The 19,523-nt window shown below is 40.7% G+C and overlaps 1 protein-coding gene across 1 annotated transcript in view; it reads right to left on the bottom strand.

Moving 5' to 3' along the window:
* The window catches only part of LOC143340181 (cadherin-7-like), a 100,059-nt gene that overhangs the window by 56,075 nt on the left and 24,461 nt on the right, over window positions 1-19,523 (bottom strand). Inside the window, exon 3 of the mRNA XM_076761839.1 lies at window positions 789-1,083. Within this exon, the coding sequence (XP_076617954.1) occupies window positions 789-1,083 (295 nt within the window). The remainder of the gene's footprint in view (window positions 1-788; window positions 1,084-19,523) is intronic.

Below are 19,523 nucleotides of genomic sequence, written 5' to 3'. Positions count from 1 at the left end.
CTCAGATCATCGGTCTTCTTCTTGTTAGATTGCAAACAGAGTGGAGCTGCTTTCAGCCTTTGTGCTGCTCATGTCTGAAACCTAAACTCTCAAAAGATTTGTTTATTTCCAAATGAAGGCCACAAACTTACCTGCTGTGCTTCCACTCTTTTATTACATTTTTGACTGTTTTGTATTTCCTTTTTATTTTTTCATCCTGTTATTTTACCCTTAATGTATTTTGTGTGGTATTTGGAATTTCTAAATGTGCTACGTGAATAAATAGCCTTGCTTTTTTCAAAGTTCCAAGGGCGCCTTGGGAGTTCAATCTTTGTACATAATCCTGCTTTCAAAAACTGAATCGAAGGTTTTTAAAAACTCAAAGACCTCAAGAGGAGAAAAGTCCAAGGTCTTATGTATTAGGATACAGTATTAGCGAAAAGACCAAAGAGGCCAGAAAGAGCTCTGCATGCTCTGATGACGGGATGCTCAAAGTCAAGCAGTTTAACCTGGACCTCAATGGATGTGGAGCCATGTGGAAGAACCTCATGCAGTTAAAAATGGGCTCGATGTGATTAGCACATATCGAGTCTTACAAAGCAAACACGCTGGATTCAAATGAATTTTTCAATATATTCCCAAGTCTCCCCCATGACCTAAAGACTGAGACAGATGAAGACAAATTCAGTGAAGTGGAAAATTATCAAATGCAGATGTTGGAGAGAAAGTGAGAGTATGAAGGGGAGAGAAAATAAGGAGAAAGGAGGAACTGTTATGGGATTATTTCTAAGACAAATGGGGAGGCTTACCTAAGGGTGACATCTCTGGTACCCCCGCCAAGTACGGTCCATCAAGAAACTTTGGCTCATTGTCATTGATGTCCTGAACCTTGACCACGAATTCAGACCTGGGCTCCACGGGCACATTGGTGAGTCGATCTACAGCTTGAGCTTGGAGGGTATAGTAGGCTTGCGCCTCCCGATCGAGGCGCTTTGTGGCGTGGATGTCTCCTGTGTTCTCATCAATGGTGAAGATGGAGGTGGCGCCCTCGCCAGATAGCACATACTTCACCTTGCCATCTCCTTTGTCCACATCTGAGTGTAGCTGTTGGAAGAAAAAAAGAGCATCAGAGTCATATAGAAAAGGAAATAATCTACTGGAGAAAAACAGAACTTTTATATTTTAGTGGCGATATTAGACTAGAGGACTTGAGGGCTTTCTGTCTTAAAGGACTGCTCCACTTGCAATTATTAAACAATAATTACACAAGTGAGGTCGATGCTTCACATCGCCTTCACATCGAGATAAAAGGCTGAGTTGATTAAACTGAAATTGAAACTTTCCTGTATTTAGCACATTTCCCGTCACTCATTCTACTCCATAAACAGTGCAAATGTCTCACATTACATCTGACTAAACTGTGTAAATGGTGTGTGAAATATTAAACAGTTGCTCAGTGTGACTTTCAGTGTCGTATCTTTGCTGATATGTACATCAAACATGAGCACAAACAACACAAGCAAACACACGTCATGTTTATTGGACAAACATCTGAATCAGATCAAAAAACATCGGAACACGCAGCGTTTATTTGTGAATTAATTACGTTGCAAAATCCTGCTTTGCATTTTGCTGCAAATAAGGGAATTAAATCAAACGGTGCCACTTACTACAATACCATTAACCAATGTACTGGCCATTATTAATTATGAAACTAGCAATTATCCAGTAAAACCTGCGGCGATAACTAACTCAGCTCACAAAAAGAAACGCACAGTGATTATTCACCAAATGGATCTTTGGATTTCACTTGTTTTCTGTCATTTTTAATGTCTGCATAAAATATTTCATCATGGCAAAGGTTTAATGCAAAGCTTTCAAAATGTCCTCCGAGAAGCAAATGAGGGAAATGTTTGATGCAAAAACACTTCTGCCCGAGTGGAGACCCTATACTGTATGTTCGCCGTCTATGCTCAAATGATAACAACATCGGGTGTAGATACTTCTTCGCGCATAGGTAGTGAAGAATCCAATATCCTAATTGCCACTTGACCGGCTCTGTTGAGAGAAAGCTGGACTCAGTGGTCCATGTTGTGCTTCTATTGGAATAAAAGGAGCACAGATGGTGTTGTAGACACAGATGTTCTCTGTGCAGCTTCTCAATGACATGTCTGTATTACATGGCAGGATATTAAAGTTCAGATATTTTTAACAGTTCTCTTGTCGAGAGACGCCAAAATGCAAAGTGCAGCTTTAAATTCATCCACTACAGATTGCAAAAATGAATTCTACAGGTTTTTGCCTTCGGAGAGTCAATAGTGAGAGCTGAGGTCATATACAGAGCCACGCTGTCAAGATCACTCCTTTTTAACAGTCATGTAAAGCATCCTTCTCTAAAATTAGTAGCACACCAAATAATGTTTGAGTACATATCCTCGAATCTTGTTTCAGCTGGAGTGTTAATTCAATTAAAGCTGTTTTGATGTTACACACACAGACATACCAGGTATACAAAGAAGTCAGGCAAGCTCCATTTTTATCACTGAACCTGTGCAGTATTACAACAACGCTCTGCTTACGGTGGATTTTTAATCTCAGAAGAACAAGTCATAAGTGTAAAGATGACTTTAGACCCCTCCTCAAAGGACAACTAAAAAAAAAAAAAGGATCCTTGAACAACTCTAAAAACAGAACACTTGAAGCTAGTTACCAGCCTTGAATAATCCTGTTTGAAGTCAGAGCTGTCTGATGGCCATCAACCCCTTCAATGCGCTGAACATCAGAGCGATCACAGAAACTGCCATATATCTTAAGGGAAGGCCGCTGTTGGTATTCAAAGATGGACAGATGGACCATTTTCATCTGTCAGCATTTAGCAGAGTGCATATTTCTGTCTTCACTCCATCACCTCCAACATGACAAAACACCTCAATTAACAGCATAGCAGGCAGAGAAAGCTTTTAGTGGATTTTTTCAGGGGATGTTTTTCCTCATTCTGGATATTTGCTGTTCAAAGAGCACATAATAAAGCTTCAATTGAACATATAATGTCTACACTTCAGCAGTGCTCTCAATCTTCAAAGTGTTTTGAATCTTGTTGCCTCCAAAGCAAGCGTAAACCCACCGCGACATCACTCGCTGGTTTATGGGCTACTATTTCGAGGCCTTGAGTTTAGCATTATGCCTATCACCATCTTGGTTTTTGAAGCCAGAATGACCATGTATGGATGAGAGGGTGGACCTGGGGAAGATATGCATTGCTACCCATCTCTGTTGATTGGATGGGACTGAGGACTCGAGGACAGTAGCAACATGTCAATCACAAAGTAGCCACACCTTACAGTATATCCTGCTCTATTTTACCACAAATGGGAGCGTAATTTACAAAAATGAGCATCATCATGTTTTGAAAAAGACTTGAAACTGGAAATTGAGAGCATAAACTCATGACCAAACTGAGAAAATTAGCGCTGCAGCAATCAATCGATTAGTTGTCAACAATTAAATTAACTGCCAACAATTTTGATTATCTATTAATCAGTTTTAAGCATCAAATAAAGGTCAAAATTCTCTCATTCCAGCTCCTTAAATGTTATATATTCTGGTTTCTTCAAACCGCTTTGACAGCAAGCGAATATCTTTGGGTTGTGAAACAAAATGAGACATTTGAAGACATCATCTTGAGCTAAGAACTAATCGATTAATCAAGGAAATAATCAAAAAATCAATAATCCATAAAGGTAATAAATCAAGTGAGACATGGAGTAATTCTCTCATAAGCTTACATACTGTCAGACTTCTCTTTGCAACCAGTGGAGCTGCCCCCTGGTGGCCATCAGAAAAGATGCTGGTTTAAGGCACTCGTGCATTGGCTTCACTTTTCAGACCCAGAAGCTATGTCCACTATTTATACTGTCTTTGCTCCAAACCAATAAAATCAGGGAGGACCAGGTGGGATAGACAGATGGACGCCTGTCTGTTAAAAAGAAATAATTTAAGTCTCCCTTCTTACTCACAAGCCAAGCTCTGTCCAGTCCATTGCACTGAGACAAATGGTCTCTGTATCAGCACACCGCCAATAATCACACTGCCAATGATCACACTTCTTTGCAAACTTTGCAGGGTTCTCCAATGATTCGGTACTGCATTGCTGATCCCCGTCATTTTCAGCTCAACTGCAAAATTCTTCAACAGGAGCCGGATGAAGGCATGAAGCTAACAGGGCTACATTATCAGCAGAGGAGGTGCAGTCCTACTTCATGGTGGGAGGTGATAGAGGAGTCAGGGTTTGAACTTCTCTAACTCTTTTTTCATTCTCTACAAAACTTTTTCTTTCACTTTTCATGTGAACAACCCAGTACGACACTATAAATGAACTGATTCCTTGTCTTATTTTGTTTCCCACCAGCAGTAACACCTTTAAGACCCAGCCCTACTCTGCCTCTGATTGGCTCTTACTCTGGCATTTTTTCTAACCCTAACCATCTAACCCTAACTCTAACCAAGCGACAAACACTAGCCAATCAAAGAGACATTGGCTGGGTGTTTTCATACATTTTTCAGGCTCTTGAGGTTTCAGAATAACATGCCGCAGAAATACACGCCACTCAACAATACACAAGCTTCAGCAAGAATGCTCTTACATCTCTGCTGGAAATGCAAACACAGCTCTTGCATTATTTCATCACAGGATTTTATGAAAAATCCCAGCATGATTTGCATTTTTGCTGCAAACAAAGAAATAAAATGAAATGGTGCTAAACTGTCTGTGTCAGTTGCTACAAATGATCAAACTAGCAATTTCCCAGTAGAACATCTGCCAATAACAATTCTCGTTGTACATGAAACCCAATCTCAGCTGAAGTTAAAGATGCTAGTGTGTCCTTGTGTGTTTGCAATAAAACAATGATGATTCTTCAGGAAATGTTTATCTTCCGCATTTTCCTCCCCCAAATTAAGGCAAATTAGGGCTTATAAAACATGCAAAGAAAGTTTTGCAGCTTCTTGCAGACAGGCTTCAGATTCTGAAAGCTGCACCGGGAAACACTTCAGGCAAAAATACTTCTGTCCCAGTTGAGAACATATAGCTACTCCAGGTTACCAAATGAGGCATCCTACACTCTACTCCTTGCCTGTGCCTCAAGATTATGTCCCTGGAAATAACAAACAGAATTGGTGATAATGCATAATCTTCACCAAGAATGTTCCTAAATCACCACTGGAAATGCAAACACAGCTCTCTCCATGGTTCAGATGCCTCTGGCTCACCATAAAACGAACCTTTTAAGACACTTCAGGGGACACTACATACACATTGTTCAAGCTACCAAACACATGTAGCATAGACGTCCAATGGCACTCCAGTGTGCGAGGGTGAAGAGCTGATCAACTATTCCAGGAGCCCGATGGAAACCACGGTGCTCCTCCTGAATCTGAGATCCATCAATCAGTTGCGATCTGCTTGTCGGCACCCTTGTCAGGCTGGTTGTTTCCTCGAGGAGCACGAGGTGCTGTTCCTGAACTCCAAGTGACACTGGAGAGGCATGTTACCTATGACAACCAGAGCCTTTTGCATTTCAAGGCAAATTTCCTCCACCCCCCTGCTTTTTAACTGCCTGAGAATCCTCTGACAGGGAGATGGTTGAGGCTCAGAATGAGTCTGCCAGTATGCCTTCCTCTTGGACGATGTGACATGGGATTCAGGAGATCTCAGCTGTATCACTGCATGATCTTTAGTTGAGATTAGCAGCTAATAATCATTGGTTTAAACAGTCAGGGTCAAGTCCTGCCTTCTCCCTTCCACAGTGGTCAGACGGTGTGTCAGAATCTCTTTGACGCTACGTGATTTTCAATATCTTTATCACACCTGATCCGGTGCTCAAGAGCACAAAAAAGAAGAGCTAGTGCATTACTCTGTGCAGGAACAGTTCATAGACATTACATTAGAGCAATTGAATTATTTTTCACCGTTATGATTATTTCTATTGCCAAAACATGCACATTGTCTACTGCACTTTTCAATTATGCACTGGCCTCTTTCGTTGTTCATTGTGTTTGTGTTTATTGTGAGCAAAGACAAAAGGCTATTGTACAGCATATCTTTTTATATTACAATGTACTCACACAGGACTGCTGTTGAAACTCTTCCTTCAATTTATCCGTAAATGTCAACATCTCATTATGGGATAAATAACAATGGTATTTCAGGTTCCAAGCCAGCGCTGCAGGGGTGGAGAATGATTAGGTCAATATTATATTGGTGGCACTGAAGGAGTACATGCTGAACAGAGGATATAACACCAAAGGTCTTTTATTAATGGAATCCATCAGCCTGCTGATGGATGCTGCGTTCGGGCATGATGATTGCATTGGTTGTGTCCTCAAGCCTCAGCATGCATATGCCGCCTCTCTTATGGAGCTCACCGTGTTTATTCACCATCTCCTGCTGTCAGGAGCAAACTTGAGGTAAACTGACAGTCGTGGAGAGTCAACATTTAATCTTGAGGAAACCATCCGTGGCAGTTTGTTTCCGGTAAATGCCATTGACAAGGAGGACAACACTGATAGGCCACAAAGCATGCAAGACGGGTCAAGGGTCAAGCGCACTTTGTGGTCTTTTCAGTGAACTGTTTGGCTTGCTCCATTCACCACTCTCTGCCTGGCAGTGGAAGGACATACAACAGTGCTTCAACTGGCTCCACATACTCCATCCCTAAATCTCATCAACGCTGAGGACTACATAAAATATGTATAGCTTGGCAAGGCTTATTAAAAGTATACCCTGGTCAAATACTTTTCTCTCTCATTAATCTAGCCCATTTTAAAACCGTCACTGCTCATTTTCAGGTGGTATTTGAAGTTTCAACTCTTATTACTTTTACTGAGCACCATAGTTGCTTCACTTGCAAAAATGTACAGACTCCTCTTTAATTCTTTTCTTTGCTTCCCTTGAGGTGAGTGTAACACAGCATGCAGCACGGCGGTGTACCTCAAAGGCACTCCCAGGGATTGTGAAGGAGGGGTGGGATCTGAACACGAACCCTTCTGAAATCAGTGCTGACACTCATCATCACTTTGTATGCAGGCGGTTCTCCAGGGACCAGCCTGTTAGCTTTGTGTTTGCTTGTTTACCTTGTAGCAAGGGAGAAGGGTAAAAAGAATAAAAGATCCCCTAACAAACCAATGATGCATGTTTGTCCTATCACCAGAACTACTGTACAATGCGTTCAAATTGTTCTAGCATTTGAATTTTCATTGTCTCTGTTCTTTGCTACATGAACACTCATGTTGTTGCAGAGTGTAATTCCATTTTGTTTCTCCTTTTTACGCCCATTTGGCTCGGCTCTGCAAACAGGAAACTATAAAAGGCCTCAAATAAAAGGAAAAAATAAATAAAAATAAAAACGCTCAAACCCCCAAGATGCAAGTTTCAAGCTTTGTTTGTGCGTCTCTCTTGAGGAGAGTACAAATTCTTCTATTCAATGGTCTGTGCACAATCCAAAATGGATACAAACGTCCATACCTACAGGCAACCTGTGAGCAATACTGGATGCAGTACACCAAAACAGGCTCTGCTGCTGCCCAAGAGCCCTTAATCAACAGTCGCCCTCAAGATATTTCACAGAGCTTGAACGGTGGGGCTTAACGGGGTCTCCACGAGCAGGTAGTACAGCATGTTTCACAAGCAACCCAAAAATAAAACGTGAAACATTGACGAGGGTCCACTCTGACATTGTTTCCTGTTGAGAAATTGATCCTGCACAAGAAACCTGCACAAAATAATCCTTCCCACAGTTTAAATCACACAGCATCCAGCTGAAACCATGAACTGAATCGCTAGTGGATGCTGGACACTTAATATGTGTCATTTGTAGGAGTTCAGACTCATTGAAGAAAGCACACATGAAGCTCAAATAAAGAAGGGTCATTCTGCTACAGAAAAAAAAAAAAAAATGCAGGCGGGGGCTCCAGTGCAGCTGTCACCGACATGAGCTCCCGACATGCTTGGCTTTTCATCTATTCACTCGGCCATGTTCTGGTGAGTAGCCATGGTGCTGTGCCCTGAGAGAGGCTCCGAGGCTCAGCCGCTCCTCTTTCATTTCAAGCTGGGAGGTGGGGAATCGGCCATCACCATGGAGAAACTGTTAGCCATCACACACTGCTGCACAGATGCATGGGATCTGTACACACAGGCTTACCCTTATTGTCCTTACATTTAATAAATGATGTCTTTCACTGTTGACATTACATTATATGACTTCAAGCCTTCCTGGTGCCTTATCTTTTATGCTCCCCATGTTCTATATTTGCACACCTTTGGTTGTTTTAATATTCATCATTTTGACAGTGTGTCGGTTGTCTGATTTTATTAGTTTTTAAAGCACTTTGACACTTTGGATTTGATGGTAATAATCTTTCAAAACACTCACACACACACAGAAGATTACATGACAGGTATCTGCTTGGATTAAGGTTGCATCAGAGCAGAGAAACTTTGCAATTTATCTGCAATTTATACCTTTGAAGCTACAAAAAAACTGACCCACAATCAGATCTTCTACCCAGGACAGATGAAATCACAGGTCATCGACCGTTAATATCTATGTGTAAGAGGTACCAGAGGTATGCCTGCACCAGCACTGTGTGCACACTGTGTGCCAAAGACTTTTTCCTTTTCAGCCGTGGTGTTGAAAGAGGTATCGAGTATCGTCTTTTTATACTAGCACTGAATCGAAGTTTAAAATTCTGCTATCTTAGTTTGGATTTGTGCCATTTGAGTCATTGAGATGAGGCAGACTTCAGCATGAGCACATACTGTTTATAAAAGCATAAGCCTATTTACAATTTCTGAGGCAATCTAAGAGACTTAAAGCAACACAGATATTTCCAGCAAAGATCGCTCCAAGAAAGCCTCATGTTTTTTTTTTCAACAGCTGCACTGTTTTCTGACTCATTTGCAGTTAATGAGTCTGTTTCTCCACAATAACTGTAAGTTATTTAGTTTGCCAGATGGAAACATTTTCAAGCACGCAGATACTCGATGCTGATGGAGGAGGCATCTTCCTATTAAGCTTAACTTCCTTAAGTAACTGAGGTTTACTGTATGCATCACATTTCGGAGGCTCCTGTCATTACTAGAGAAAAGTGTGGCAGTCTGAATGAACAGCTCCAAACACAGAGTGTTTATTTCTGCAGCCACATGTTCTTTATGATGAATCACCGTTCAAAGTTTTCAAAAATGTAATTAAAAGTCTGAATTATCTGTTTGTGCAGAAATTGCAGATGTAAACAAAAAAAATATGAAGGTAGCGACTTGAAACGTAAGTCAAAGTAGTTTAAGCATCACTTTAAAGAGCAAATAAAAGGCAGCTCGATGTGTGAAGGCTTAAATCTGTGTAAATTAAAAGGGATTTTACGGAAACGGATCGTTATAAAGTTCACTCTGCAGTAAGATTCCTGCACGATTCAACATTAAAAAAAATCTAAAACCTCGACGAGGTTCAATAAAAAAATGTTTTTTCTTTGCACTGAAAACTTTGTGTGTAAACGGCATCTTTAAATGTGAATACTTTGCATGAAGGGTGGACAGATAAAAATAAAGATGGCGATTCCTCATCACCACAGGAACCGTGGCCATACCATGAAGTCCAAGTTCTCTGCTTGAGTCACATGACTTTTTATGGATTGTCCCACCAAGTCTACTGTTGACACTCCTGATAGATAGCTAGCTAAACGCAGAACTAACTTCACTGACTAAATCCCTCTCAGAAACATGTTTTAATCTTGTCAAATAAGGACTATCGTAGGGATGGGCATTGAAACCAGGTATTAAACAGGCCCCGGGGCTGAATTATCAAAGGCCCTAGTATTTATAAGCTCCAATGTATCAATACTTTTTAACATTTTGGTGTAATTTATTATGATGCTGCAGCTTCAACACACACACACACACACACACACACACACAAAAGGAGCAAAGGCATCAAAAAGCAGATTCTACAAGCTTCTATTGGAAAGTTGGTGCATTCAGGAGGCTGTTAGAGTAATTCAGTAAATTCATTGTGGCAATAATACAACAACGCATTAAAAAGAAAATGCACTTTTGAATACTTGAGCATTTTTAAAAGCAAATACTCCAAATACTTCACCTCAAGCAAAGATGAGACTGAGCAACATTTGACCAGAAGTATCGACACTTCGGCTCAGGTTACCACTGTTGGCATGTGAAATATAATACCGCTGCTGCATTTTAAGATGAAGGACTTAAAGAAGTTGCAGGTTAAGTGGAAAGAGTCTGTCGAACTGTAGGAGATAAAAGCAGCTGAAATTAGTTGAATCGCCGAGAGCGTTTTCAGAACAAAATTAAATAAAGAGAAATTCTATTTTCTCTCCTGAATAAGCGGATTCCAAACGAGCCAAAAAGGCAGTTTAATAGACTGTTAAATCTACACAAATAGATGTGTGTGATGGCTTGACAGCAGGTACAAAGTGAGAGCAGATAGCTTTTCTTTAGAGGATAAATATGAAAATGCAGAGAGGCAGTTTCCAGCAGGGATGAGGCAGGGTTCACTGCTCTCGCTCTCTGATGTGGTGACTTTCCACATAAGAGAATCAGCTTTCAATCAAAGTCAGAAATGATTTTTCTGAATTCTGACTGCCATTTATACACTTTGTCTCCATCAGACAGCGGCGGCTCCTCATATCTGCACCTGCCGGCTGAGTCATAACACCGCAGAGATAATGGCTCTGTTTCCATGTGAGGGGAAAATGAATTTGGATTTTCATAAAAATGGGCCTTAACAATGTTTGTCAAGCTCTCAAAAGGGAAAAGAAAAGGGTATAAACACATTTTTTAAATCCAGGTTCTGATCTGAATGCTTATTAAATTAGCCATTCATGTTCCTGTCAGTATTTTCACATCGAGTGAAAAACTAACATGAACGTGGGCGTCAGTCGTTCATACGTCGGACTGTGCTCAATATAACCCTGAAACATAATGCACTCAGCATGCGGCGCACAAGGAAACACAGGAGCAGTGTGTGGATCGTGTTGGTGAAACTTAGAGTACAGGGCCAAAAAAACAGGCTGTTCAAGTCCAGATCACATCTCACTTCTCAGAAGAGGCAACTGACGGTGTGTTAATTAATGATTATTGGCAGCGGACCGTCACACAGACGCCCTTATTACAGTTTAAAGACTCACATTAAACGTATCTGCGATGCATTTATGAGCAGTCAAAGTCTGAATTCAAGATGTCTCTAATTACATTTTGACTAGTAAGAATTAACAGCTCAGTTGGATCCAGAATATAAGAAGTGATACCTCGATATGATATCTACTTTTCACTTAATATGTCTCATTACCTTCTCCAGGATATCTTAAACAAAAGTTTTGACCACTCATAGGAGCACAATGTGAATCCTGTCAGTATACTAAATGATAAAACAGTGCGACGATTTGTGCGACGTCATTGTAGAAATCTCTTGGAGGATATCTTGAATTGTTGGTCTTACTAGCCAGAATGCATCTGCCGATATCTCGAATTATAATTCAGGCTGCTCAGATTGTAACTGTGGCTGCTCAAACTGCATTTGCAGACGTCTGATATGTAATTAGAGATGGTCGAGTGAAACCTATTGAAGGTTAAGAGGGCTTTGCAGTGAAAGAAAGCAGATATACTGCAGCCATTAAAAGTATCAGCCGCCGCATCAGAAATGGACAAATTCAATTTCTGATAGTGAGCTAAGCAGCTGTGTCAGTGCCAGTATGAATGCTAGAAATAGCCTAGCATCCGTGCACTTCTGCAAATACCACCCATTCTACAAATCAGTGTCTATCACATAAAAGCTGCACGTCAACTGCCCAACATGAGCCTCTAAATACACCTTTACACTTTTCTAATTTGCTTTAGCACAATACGCTGTGTTTGGAGTCGCCCTTGACGCACACATGTTAATTAAAGACATGCAGGAGTGCTTCCCAGGCCTTTCAATGTGGTGCCCCGCTGCCTTTTCTGGTTTGCCAGCTTTGCCACCATGCAGATTTGTCATCCACATCAATGAAAGTAATCAAGCTAGCAATCAGGGCAAGCTTTCACTTTATTTTTTTATTTTGCGTCTGTGTGTGTGTGTGGGTGTGTGTGTGTGTGTGCGGCATTCAGCTGCCCTCATCACAGAGCTGCACATAAATGGAAGACAGGAATAGGCATCCCTTTCAAAGTATTATGGGTGAGGGAATCAAAGCTCTTTTGTCACAAAAAGGCTCCTTAGATGCTATCGTTGTGACGACTGTTTTTTCCTTTTCATGTGAGTACAGGCTAGAACTGACAGCCTATTGACGGACCAATCTAAACGAAAAAGTGAGCAGCGAGGAGGAAACTGTATTTCCATATCAGGTGGTGTCAATACAAGAAATCAGCTTTGCATGTCGCACCTACGGCAACCGTCGCTGCTCCTCTAGTCTGCAGGTGAAGATGTAGAAAAATAAGGGCACGGGCGTGGACACAGTTCAGCAAAAGTCGCGATGAGAGAAACATTATCGAGCATAAGGTTAAAGTGTGTCGATGTGAATTTGACGCCCGTTTGCTAATAAAAGCTGAAAAAGCCAGATTCGTTTAACCTTTCAGTCCAAGGCCAAAAGCAGCATTTTTTCTATTCTATTATTCTATTTTGCACCATTCATCAGCTTCTCGACGTCTCCCATCGGCTGCGAACATGAATCTGCTGCACATTTTCTGTTTCTCAGAAAAACCCGGACGAGTTGACAGTGAAGATTTGTCTGAGTGAAGAGTTGAAGATTTATAATTGATTGTATATACATGTAGAATTTAGGTTCGCCGACAAACAACTGTTGCAAGCTGCATTTTATCTGAATTGCCAAACAGTAATCCGACTAATGCGTAACATCTGCGACGGTTTCGGTGAAACAGACTTAAAACACTCTCATAATAAAAACATTTTGCTCATAAAAAAAGCATCAAACAGCTAAGATTTACTCAAAGTAACTTTTACTCCAGAGTGTGAAAGTGTCAGCACGACCTGGCAAAAATTTTCAGGTGCAAGACAAAAAATATATCACTGCGGGCCACAAAGGAGAAACTCTGCACACTGTTAGGCTCCAAATAAATAGTTTAATTCTCCTGCAGAGGCAACAATTCAATCTACAAGATTTTCCTCAGGCAAGATCTTCATCAGAGTTTCCAGAGGAAGATCTCGCAGATTGAAATGTTGCCTCGAAAAGATAATTAAACTATTTATCTGGAGCCGAACAGTGTGCAGAAGTTTCTCCTTTAACTCAAATCAAACCACGTCGCTGATTTTTCTGACTTAATAGGGGTCAGGGGTCAACAACTAGAGGGTGAATTATCCAAGAAGCATCCAATCAGCAGCCAGTGAATAACAGACGCTGAACTCTTTACAGCCTCTAACAGGTTTTGATCCCCACATGTTGATTGGATCACAATAACACATGAGGAGGGGTTACAAGCAGGCACGATAGCTCATTCTGCCTATGAGCACCGGGTCTATTGATATGTTGATTGACAGCAAGTTATGCAAATCGGTTCTTGAGCGAGCCTCACTTAAACCGCGGACGGGACTGATGGGATTACAATTCAATCTCAGAACTTTGAGAGAGTATTTGCAAAGTAGGCTCCGATAAAACAGGAGGCATTTGTTTCGGTGACATTGCTATGGGCATGTAAAGTCACACAATGACAAAACTACATGCAAAAGTGATGAAAAGGGCTAATTTTACTGCTAGGGACAAGTGCATGACACACAGCAGAGTATAAGAGGCTACAGAGGGCTATAAATATCACATGACATATTGTTCTGAACCTCTGGTCCCAGGCTGAAACTGGCTCATCCAAAGGTAAAACCCACTGAAAACACAGAGACAGTGGGTTTCTGATTCCTTTTGCCTGTGGCTCTGGGTAATACATCTGTTTAAATACATTTATCACAATTTGACATAGTATATATGCGAGTTATGATTTCCTGCTGAAATGCAAAGCTGAGTATCAATATAACATTTGCACAGCACTTTGGTCGACTTATCTGCTCTCAAATGTGCAAGAATAATAAGTTTAATTTGTGCACTTACTGGACGCGCTTCAGTCGAATTTAATGCAAATTAAAGCTAACAAAGACGAAATTGAACCATGATCCAGCCACTGTGGAAAGTTCAGGATTGAAATGTTTTACTTGTGAAAAGCAGGGTGGCTGCGCTTAAAGAATCAGAATAAAAAACAGAGTTAAAATAAGAAGCAACACAGAAACACAAATTATAAATATATATATGTATTATAAGGGAAATGTACACTTGTGTGGTGGTAGGTGTGGGAGGAATGTGCAATTTTCCCAGCATGTAAAGAATTTAGAAGTACAATCATATTTCTATACACAATAAAATTATTCCTTCTCATTTTGAATGGCACGCGTCAAAATACGAGATGAACAATACATTTAAATGACAACCTGAAGGCTACTTAAACTGTATTTGCACTCCACGGAGGTCATACGAAGGCTAAAAATGTCACTTTTTCAAATGGAGTCTGGTAGACAAGGTGAAAGCAAAAAGGAGAGTAAACCAGGTCTATATGAAAAGCCCAACATCGTTCTTCAGACAGAAGCTGTGTTCCTCATAGGTGACATGTCACAAAAACGCATAAACAAACCTTAAATTTAGCAAAATTATGTCTGTGCCTCGTTCTTGCACCTGCTTGTTGTGACAGCCGACATTATCCTCTAACCTGATAGTGACAGCTTACTATAGACCCGGCTCACTCCTCTTCCCTCCATTGTGAATCGCTTTGAAAGGATTGTTTCCTGACTCCTATTGAGCTTAAGTGTCAGGTTTAAAAAAAAAAAAAAAAAACCGCTGTGATTGCTTCAGAGCAACCTTCGTCATTTGAAGCAGCTGAAGGTTTATACAATCAGATTACACTCTAGCTAGAAAGGCAGAAATAATATCAAAGAACAGAGACGTTCAGGAGGAAATAAAACACTTTTACATGTGCCAGTCCTCCATCCGGGTCCCCATGAAATGATTCATTTGACCTGGATGATGTGTGTGCAGTTTCTTCATGATGTAAACTTAACTTTTGACGTCTAGGAACTCCATTGTCAGCATTAAAAATGCGACTGAGTAAAGGCAGCTTTATTTTCTACTGCCTCTCCATAAAAAAAACATATTATCATTCACACATTGTGCAGATAATAGGCAAAAGTGAGTCACAAAAGATGTTCAGTGACTTCATGACGACCACAAACTGCTCTCCCTGTTCTTTTGTTATCTTATTGTGCCAGCTGCATAAGGTAAAACCTCCAACACTACTTGCTTGCGATTAGTCGGCTCACACAAACAGCAGTCCACTTCGTGTGGTTGCCTCTGTAAAGTTAAAATGTGCTACAACTTTAGAAAGTGCTCCACTCTGCCAACAAAAAATGACAGGCCTTTCCAAAGTGGCTGCTTTCCATCCGTCTTGCAGCCGCTCCCCATTGGCTGTCATATGAAAAGGACCCTGGCACTTTGTTAAAACTGGAGGCTAAAATGAGGAAGGTATTTCCACTGTACCATGTAGAGGAATTCACCACACTTTCTGTGTAAAGATGACATTAAACAACTGCAGTTATTCCAGCCCTGATACATATTTTTCTTGCATATCTGGAAGTACTGTGTGAACTGGATTTGCTGTTTAAGTCGTCAGAGTCGTCTGAGAGGCTTCATTAGTCCAGCTGACTGATAATCACGGGGAGCTCCCAGACATTTAAACCCGTGCAGGTGCTCTGGGAGCACTGAGATCGCATGTGAGGTCGCATGGCACTCATGAGAGTCGTCAGACTAACGTTAATTAAACTGTGAAGTGGTGTGCAACTGCCTGGGAAGGGATCTCGGGATAGCACTCAGCAAGTAGGTGATAATCACAGAACTCTGATCTGAGACTGAAATTTCTCCACAACCGGTGGATGAAGCACCATTAAATTTTGCTCCCACATTCATGGTACCAACTATGGTGAGCTCGCGAGTCTTCCTCCAGCACCATCATGAGATTGACATTATTTAATTGGGACATATCTCAAACAACCACTCAGTGGATAGCCCTGAGGTGCATGTGGAGGATGAATCCTCCTCACTGCGGTGTTCCTCTGTCTTTATCTGTACCATCAGCAGGTTTTGATTGAAACATCAGAACAAACATTGGATGGATTGCCATGAAATTCAGTACAGACTTTCATGTTCCCCCTTTCATGTTTAATTCTGATCTAGTGCCATTATCAGGTCAGAAATTCAATTTGTCTAATACTTTGGTTTGTGACCTGACCTGCAAAACTAATGGCGTTCCCATCAGCCCCAGCTTTGCTTTGTGCTAGCGCTAACTTACAAATGCTAACATGCTAAACTAACAGGGTGACAGTGTTACACATTTTAACTGCTACACATCAACATCCTAGCATTGTTACTGAGAGCATGTTAGCATGCTCACATTAGCCATTAGCTCAAAGTACAGGTGTAGTGTACCTACTGTGCAGCCTAACAACGCAGCTAGCATGGCTGTCCACTCTTAGTGCAGTGCAGAGGTTTTCAAACTTTTCAAACACAATACACATATTTTAAGATTCAGTATGACTTCAACTTCCCAGTGATATCATTATCTGTGTCCATTGCAAACAAACATCACAAATCCTCTTAGAAATCATAGAAAACGACGCTCCTTACCAGAACTTGCCTGAGAAACATCAGGTTTTTAAGTTTTCCTCAGTATTAAAGTAATCCGGTAACAGTTGTGTTTACTTTCATGGGCAAACTGCAAACAGGAACTGCTAGTAGCTAATTTGGCATGCTTTTTATGGTCCCAACATGTCCACAAATACAGGCTAAAAGAAAGGGGCACATGTTGTAGGCCTCAGGTGAGCCATTATACTTCCTGTTTCACCCCCCCGCAGCCACCAAATCATGGGAAATGTAGTTCCAAAGCATGATGATTCCCTGTACCAAAGTAAGACACATCATGACAAAAATGATTGGCTACCTCGCCAATGAGTAATTTGATAGGACGTAGATAAGAAAAGCCTTACAGCATGAGTATGTTAGCATGCTGACATTAGCATTTAGCTTAAAGAGCCGCAGTGCTGAAGTTAAAAAAAGAGCAGCCACCATTGCTCTAGACTCTCTTGCTCTCTTCTATGCTATGCTGTAAATATGTGCAGAAGCTTTTTGTCTATGATACCGTATGTGCAAGCAGTCAATAGATATCCAGAGGGTTTACCATTATAATTAAACAGCTGTAAAAAATGTGTGTTCACGTGCCCGAACAAATAATCTCCATCTTCAAAAGAAACGCAGATCACAGATGAAAGGTTTTTGTCAGTAAAGAAAAACTGGAACTATAAAATAATGACACGGTATCTTCACAATCACCTGCATTCAAAGTCCTCTGAATCCCCCGCTCTCTTTAGTGATTTTGATAATCACTGTTTTCATGTCATTCATATATCTTTTGAATGCTTGAGGAAGCATAACAATGTTTGTTTACTCCTGTTTTTCCACATGCACTCAAGCTCTCCACAGAAAACAGGTTTCGAAGGCGTTTGACACACATTATTTTGATTAAAAACCTGTTCAGTGAAGAGTACTCATCGCTGCGAGCACTCTGAGGTGACCGCCTGATGACAGTGACATCAATAATCGCTTCTCAGGCGCTAGTCACCTACAACACATGGATGAAGATGACCGACAAGGACAATGAACAATCCAAATATTGGAGGTGTGGATCAGGAGAACGATAACCGCCTTATTATTACCTATAAATCACTTCAATTTGAAGAACTGGAGTCTGGCATTTACTTCACCATCTATGACTCGAATGGACAAAACTGCCTCTTGCAGGGGCATCCTGTTGGCTTAGGGGTTTGGGATATTGGCCAAAAAGCCCAGTTCGGCCTCATTTCCTGTCAGCTCTCAACTGTCAAAGTAAAAAAAACAAGACCAAACGTATATTTGAAAAGATACTGAAACAGATATTACAAAGCTCAAGCTGATTTTTGGCCTTCTAGACTGAAATCTACATTCAGTTATGGATGTAATATTATATAAGTCTTTAAGATGATCTTTGAAGTAAAAGCAAAGGTAACATCTCAGCATGTTGCCTTTATACCTAAAAGGTACCCTCACCCTAACCAAGCTGTTTTACTCCCTGTATCTGTTGTCTAACCCTCACAATACTTAGTTTCCTACTCTACACTTCTGCCTTCCATGAAAGTTACCAAATTTGTTTGCTTGCATTAACAATTAAACTACCATTGCTGTGATGAATGTGAAGATGGTATTTCTGGTTTGTCCACTGTCAAACTGTTTGGCTGTGGTGTTATTTATTTCCTACAATTTGAAAAATTCCACATCTACTCTTGTATGGAAGCCCGCAGTGTTCAATATCGAATATGACAATGCATTAATCACATCTGGAAATACACAAAACATATAACAATGGAATGGTGAAATAATCCTCTATATTATGTATAAAGCTCAGCTCAATATCATGAAATGTTACTGCACCCTGCTTCTTTTCTTAATGACAGTTTTTTTCAGGTCAAAATGATTTTGGTTGATCATTCATTTTCATTTTCATATAAAAACACCATTTCCTCCCATTGACTGTTCTCATTTAAAATGGCACTTTTAATCACCATGTTTGTCAATAGACATACATTATTATACACACATTCATCAGTATGATTATTTATCTTAGTGTCTCATTTATTCATTCAGTCCTGAACACTGCAGGTCTCTACGCACTTGATCAATATGAGCAACGACTACAGGCAATATAATGGTCTGCTATTAAAATACCTCATCCTGCTCTTGAACCAGTGCCAAACAAACTGTACAGTATAATAATAAAAATAGACTGGACATGTTCACATATAGCTGTCGTATATGTACTTGCCAAGGAATCATTCACATCTAATGTGTGAAGAATTCATATTCATTGCAAACAAGGAAGGGACACACACAACTTTGCTCATGCTGGAAGCACACATCAAACGAAGAAGGTCCACACTCACAGCTATGATGCAATCTTTTTATTTTAAATTCTACGGATCAACATTTCAGCACATCTCGCCCTCTGCAGAGCATTTCAGAGTTGTGAGTGTGCAGCTTTCCCTTCCAGGGCTGCACTTTGCAACTGGAGTCAAACAAGTCCTCGTCAGTGAAGGGATGGGATCGGGAGGGAGGGGCTCAACGTTTGGCTGAGCGGGACGTGAAGTGAAAGGGCAGGCTTCCTCAGTGGTGGGAATAAATACTGTCGTCACCAGTGGGAAACGATCCATTTGTTTAATGTGCCATCTCCGAAGTGGAACCCTTGTAATCCTACAGACATGGCAACCTCACCGTGTATATCACCCCTCTGGAATTTGATCAGAGCTAAAACTGTTTACCAATGTTTGCAGCCTGACATTTATTGAAAGTGGCCTTTAGTAAAAGTCATAGCTAAAGCGTGAAGAGGTTTTCTGATGAGGCGGTGAAGTTTCTCCATCTTCAGG

Source organism: Chaetodon auriga, chromosome 21 (genome assembly GCF_051107435.1).
Source record: "Chaetodon auriga isolate fChaAug3 chromosome 21, fChaAug3.hap1, whole genome shotgun sequence".
NCBI classification, from domain to species: domain Eukaryota; kingdom Metazoa; phylum Chordata; class Actinopteri; order Chaetodontiformes; family Chaetodontidae; genus Chaetodon; species Chaetodon auriga.
This window is presented reverse-complemented; position numbering and strand designations above follow the sequence as displayed.